Genomic DNA, 6,029 nt, shown 5'->3' with positions numbered 1-6,029 from the left:
TCCGAATAGGCCTACTGTCCACCGTCGTTTTGATTATTCGGGCTCTGGATCGCACTACGTCCCTTTTTTATATCATTTTGGATTCTGCCTCACTTGGCCACGGCTAGGAACCGCTCTACCACTCTGCTTATTTCTCTTCATAACTCCTTCCCCTGCCCTTCTGAGCTGTTTATAGCGGACACGATCTACGCTTTATATCTATTCTACTTTTACCTCGGTGTTCAAGAACGGAGACGAGATAGAAAATAAGAAATAGTTACATAACAGCATAGGCAGGCCTCTCTGCGTGATGGGAGACGACAAGGACAATGGCAAACAGGGGTATGAGAAGCACCCCTTTCTACTGTCGGTCGATGAAGTGGGCCAGATCCTTAAAACAAACACGGAAACTGGTTTACCCGATGTCGACGTCGTGAAACGCCAGGAAGAGTATGGACCCAACCGCTTGCACGGGGATGGAGGCCCAAGGTGGTATTCTCTATTGGGGAAACAAATATCAAATGCGATGATCCTGGTACGTCTCTTTTACGTCTCTTTCATTCCTACCTGTCCCTGAAACCTCGCTCTGTCATATTCCCGCACTACCCCACCAAAGGCTTATCCATCTCTGCCCTATCGTTGTTTTCACGGCAGCTGCGTTTCAACTCGATTCATATAAGTCTCCTCTCCGCCATCTGATGGTTGTGTGGTATCTTTGCCATGAACTTTTAGATCGGCGTGTGGAGGGCCACAGAGAACGTAGTCTCCCATCGACTGGAGAGTAAATGGATGGCTTTTTTATGCTATCTACAATATCTTAACCCTCTCTAATGCTGAGCCAATTTCCCTGCCTTATCTCTCCCTTTTATTTTCTTTTTTTCCCCTTCTCTTTTGGAAACACAACATATATACCACCACCATTCTTGGAACTATATAGTAATTGTATGTTTTTGGACCAGGTCCTCGTTTTAGCCATGGCCCTTTCATACGGTGTCTCTGATTATATTGAAGGAGGGGTGATTACGGCTGTCATCGTGCTGAATGTCGTGATTGGCTTCTATCAAGAATTCAAGGCAGAGAAGAAGATGGACGCTCTCCGCTCCCTCTCCTCGCCATCTGCCAACGTGATTAGAAACGGCCATGAGATAACCGTCCCATCTGGCGAAGTCGTACCAGGCGATATTGTTCAGATCAAAATGGGAGATACTGTTCCAGCCGATATTCGACTGATCGAGGCCATGAATCTTGAGTGCGATGAGAAGATCCTGACAGGCGAAGCTGTTCCCAGTAGCTAAGGACATTGATTTTAGTGCTATCGGAACTGAGCTGGACACTGGTGTGGGGGACCGCCTAAACATGGCTTACTCGTCCTCAACCGTTACCAAAGGCCGTGGTCGAGGCATCATCGTTTTCACTGGCATGTACACCGAAATCGGAAAGATCGCTCAATCTATGCAAGGGAAACAACGCAAAGCTGGTCGCTCTATGTCTCGAAAGAAGTATGGAAATTTCCAGCCGTTCAAGGGTGGAGCTCTTCGCGTCTGGGACAGAATTGGCAAATTCCTGGGCCTCACGGAGGGAACACCGTTGCAGATCAAACTCAGCAAATTGGCCTACGTGCTATTCGGATGTGCTCTCTTGCTTGCTATTATCGTTTTTGGTGTTAATCGTTTCAATGTTACAAATGAGGTGGCTATCTACGCAATTTCCACTGGTATGTGCTGAAATCCAGGTTGCGCGTTTTGACTGCAGAATGGTTTACTGACATTTCATCTTCGCCCTTTTATTTAGGCATCGCTATCATTCCCGAGTCCCTTATCGCTGTCCTCACAATCACCATGGTTGTTGGCATGACCCAGATGAGAAGGCGGAAAGTAGTTGTTCGGCAACTGAGCGCACTGGAGGCTCTGGGCGGCGTCACTAATATCTGCTCTGACAAAACAGGAACTCTTACTCAAGGTCAAATGGTTACCCGCAAGGCCTGGATTCCCGGGGCTGGTGTATATAGTCTCCACAAATCTGATGATGCTAATAATCCCACTCGGGGGACGATCACCTTGGAGCAGCCTCCAGCATCGAAACAGGAAGCTGAGCAGGAGCGGGAGCGCAAACGCGCTGAGCAAGACGTGCTCCGTTCTACCGCTGGCCTGAAATTCGATATCCCTGCTGAAAAAGAGCAGCGCAACCAACGTCGCATTGAGGAACGAAACGAAACGCCCCCTGAAAAGGACGATCCGGAGGAGAATGCGCTTCCTGAGATGATTCCCGAACTTGAGGCGTTCGTTACATCCGCGGCGCTGTGTAATTTAGCCACCGTTCGCCACGATCCACAATCTGACACCTGGCAAACCATTGGCGATCCTACTGAGGTTGCCCTCCAAGTGTTTTCTCTCCGATTTGGTCTTGGGAAAAAGGCGCTTGAAACACAATATGGTTGGAAGCAACTAGCCGAGTACCCCTTCGATAGTAGTGTGAAGCGTATGTCAGTTATCTACCGCCATGCCGATGACCCTGAAACTGTTGTTTTCTCGAAAGGTGCTGTCGAAAGGATTATCGACCTTTGCATCACCGTTGGGGTGGGGGATCATCAAGAGGCCATGACGCCTAAAATCAAGCAGGATATCCTCGAGCAGATGAACTTCCTTGCCGAACAGGGTCTACGTGTGCTTGCAATCGCGCAAAAGCCTGGCCCTACTGGATTCGACCCTCATTCGCAGCAAATTCCACGAGAGGAAATCGAGAAAGACTTGACGCTTTTGGGCCTGGCTGGTTTATATGACCCCCCTCGATTGGAAACCAAGGACGCCGTTAAAGGTATGTTTTGCTAAACTGTGTTTGTCTTTATCTCACTTAAAATAGGAAGTTACTAACTTCGGTCCTAGAATGTACCATGGCGGGAATTCGTGTTCACATGCTTACTGGAGATCATCCATCAACTGCTTCAGCTATTGCAAAGGAAGTTGGTATCCTTCCGCGCAATGCCGGAACGCTATCAGCAGAAGAGGCTCGATCGTTAGTGAAAACAGCGGCAGAATTTGACGGCATGACTGACGAAGAAATCGATGCTTTGCCGTCTCTCCCTTTGGTAATTGCACGTTGCGCCCCGGACACAAAAACTAGAATGATCGCTGCTCTCCATCGTCGCCGCCGATACTGTGCCATGACTGGAGACGGTGTCAACGACGCTCCATCGCTCAAAGCTGCAGATGTTGGTATCGCTATGGGCTTGGCTGGATCAGATGTGGCGAAATCTGCCGCTGACATTGTGCTCACGGATGATAATTTCGCTAGCATTGTCAATGCAATTGAGGAAGGTAGACGCATGTTTGAGAATATTCAGAAATTCATTCTCCATCTCCTCACTTCCAATGTAGGCGAAGTTGTACTCCTTATCGTCGGACTTGGTTTCCAGGATATATCGGGGGTTTCTGTTTTTCCACTCTCACCATTGGAGATTCTTTGGATTAACATGTTGACGTCTTCGTTCCCTGCCTTTGGTCTCGGTCGTGAGAAGGCCAGTGCCACTGTAATGCATCGGCCACCGCATGATACTAAAAAAGGGCGTCTTCACTTGGCAGATCATTACTGACATGATAATCTACGGTATCATCATGGGAGCCTGTACGCTTCTCACCTTCGTCATCATAATATACGGTGTTAGAGAATGGAGTGGATTCCCTGGGGACACGATTGCAACCCGTATTGGCAGCGATTCCTGCGATGTTGTGTTTTCGGGCCGGTGCCACTGTCTTTGCCGAACTTACATGGCTCATTCTTATCTCCGCCTGAGAAATTCAAACACCTTCGCAATAGCATGTTCAACCTAGACCCGCGGCGTGATCGTACTGGAGAACGTTTTGCTTCCTTCCCATTCCTGTGCGATGTATGGGAGAACAAGTTCCTCTTCTGGGCTGTGGTTATCGGCTTCGTCTCAGTTTTTCCCGCAGTCTACATCCCTGGTCTCAACACAAAAGTTTTCAAGCATAGTGGTATAACCTGGGAATGGGGCCTGGCATTCGGATCAATATTCGTATTCGTGCTTGCGGTGGAGGTGTGGAAAATGGTTAAACGAAGGACCGGCTGGTTCGCTGAGGGAGAGGACTATGGCGGTGCAGCTAACTTGGGCTTGCGACGACGCTGGCCAAGCCACGAGTTGGGACTCAGGCAGGGATTCTTCACTTTTGCTCGTACGCTGACCAAGGCAAGCGAGAGGAGCATTGGTCGAGAGAGTGAGATGTCCAGTGTTGCTGGGAAGGAAGCTAATGGTGGCCGCAAGCGGAGCACGAATGTACACAACTGATATCTATCTTGTCTATACTTGAGTTGGTTTTTCCTGATGGGAGACATTTTTGGCTTGCTGCTGCTTTTATTTTCTGCTTTTATGGGTACGTTAAACTGTTTCTTATGGTTTTTCTTTTTTCAGAGGATCGACTTCCGAAATAGCGGAAATTTGTTGTCGAGAGCTGTTTCAATACAGGCCAGGGAGAACTAATTGCTGGACTGATGATCCGGATTATGATGGGTTAAAAAAAATGGTGTTTGATTTCAATGTTTATTTTTGAAGTCAATCAATATATATGTATCTAGATAATATGCTCTTTCTTAGGCAATTAGTCAGATATCGGTTCATCTAGTTGCCTACCTAACATAGTTATATAAAATAATATAAAATATACCCATAAGATCATTGATTATGGATTGTTGATCGCCATGTGAGTTGGAATTTCATGTTACCCAAGCCGTCTTCCCAACCAATTTTTTTTTTTTTTTTTTTTTTTCAATTCAGCACAACACGTAGCCAAGGTCCCAGAAAGCAAGGGAAAGAAAAGAAACAGGACAATTTCCGTCCCACTACAACGACGGTATCTCGTAGTTTACTGATGACTGCCAACATAAACAATACAAAGTATACACTACATATTACACAGCTAGATGCTAACCTACACCAGCAAGCTAAATCTTCGCAAATCAATAGGTTCCAAACTTCAACGCAAGTCATCAATTGAGGTGGGTGTTGTTTGCATGGAATGGAGGCTGCTAAGATCAACGTTATCGGATTCGGCGAGCGCGGAGTGTCAATGGATGGGGTCACTACGTGTGGCAGCAAGGGCCTGCAAGTGCACATCAGAGAGCAGCCTTGAGAAGGGTTGTTGACAGCTCCTTGTCTGCCGTCGCATTCCAAGGTTGTCTATGTATCTCCACGTCTGGGAATGATGCTAATTGTCAATTGTCAATTGTCATGAGTTTGTCATGTTTGCATCTCGCCATCAACCATCTCAACCAGCGATGTCAAAACAAATTCGCAGTGGACGAGAAACGATGGAGAGCAGCAATTGAACAAGGCAAAGCTCTATACTTTCTTGGAAATTCAAGAGTATCATTGCGCTTCTCAAGGTATACAATATCGCTCCCCTCTAGATCTCCTTTATGGACCAATGGCTCGTATACCCCACGCTCTGGATTCGCAGCGAACCTTCTTTAAGCTTCCCCCATTCATCCTCCTCATATGGATATCTCGAGCTAATTGAGTTCCCAGGGACGCTTCCCATTCCCTGTTGAATAGCAAACTGTTTTGCAGAGCCGCAAATAATGATTCTCAGCCAGTCCCGCACTTCTGTGGGTACTGCACGGAACATTACCCTCCTTGTCCGCCATGGCCTGAGGAGTACGACGACCACGCAGGTCGACAGGGTCCGACACCATTCCTCATCTTCCTCCATATCTTCAGACGAACTTACCCACTTCTCCTCTCTCGCTAGCAGTTGGTGGGACCCACTGGGCCCTTCGCGCATCCTCCACCTCATGAATCCACTCCGCCATGAATTCATCGCGGCTTGCCTTTCCGAATCGAATCCCCGCTCAGCCTGCCCCCCCTCCTCTCCTTGTGATGAGGGTTATGCAAACGCCAGCACAAATGCAAATGCAAACACAACCCGGGCCTCTTCCCCTGGGCTTCGATACCTAGACATAGGCTGTGGCGGCGGCATTTTCGCTGAATCACTCGCACGCACAATCCCACCTCAACCTGATGCAGGCCAAAGTACAAATAC

The 6,029-nt window shown here is 47.9% G+C and overlaps 2 protein-coding genes across 2 annotated transcripts; both read left to right on the top strand.

Moving 5' to 3' along the window:
* Window positions 1–289: 289 nt before the first annotated feature.
* Window positions 290–3,568, top strand: HCAG_06089 (hypothetical protein; the record flags this gene model as incomplete). Its single annotated transcript, XM_001538434.1, has 5 exons — window positions 290–514; window positions 939–1,228; window positions 1,290–1,693; window positions 1,771–2,793; window positions 2,862–3,568. 5 exons carry the CDS (start codon window positions 290–292, stop codon window positions 3,566–3,568), a joined length of 2,649 nt encoding a protein of 882 aa, XP_001538484.1.
* Window positions 3,569–4,039: 471 nt separating this feature from the next.
* On the top strand, window positions 4,040–4,985 carry HCAG_06088 (predicted protein; the record flags this gene model as incomplete). The annotated part of the gene is made up of 3 exons (XM_001538433.1): window positions 4,040–4,267; window positions 4,663–4,691; window positions 4,955–4,985. 3 exons carry the CDS (start codon window positions 4,040–4,042, stop codon window positions 4,983–4,985), a joined length of 288 nt encoding a protein of 95 aa, XP_001538483.1.
* Window positions 4,986–6,029: the final 1,044 nt, after the last annotated feature.

Source organism: Histoplasma capsulatum, genomic scaffold, assembly GCF_000149585.1.
Source record: "Histoplasma capsulatum NAm1 scaffold_7 genomic scaffold, whole genome shotgun sequence".
NCBI classification, from domain to species: domain Eukaryota; kingdom Fungi; phylum Ascomycota; class Eurotiomycetes; order Onygenales; family Ajellomycetaceae; genus Histoplasma; species Histoplasma mississippiense.
Note: the sequence above shows the minus strand (reverse complement) of the source record. Positions and strands in the feature narration are given on the sequence as shown.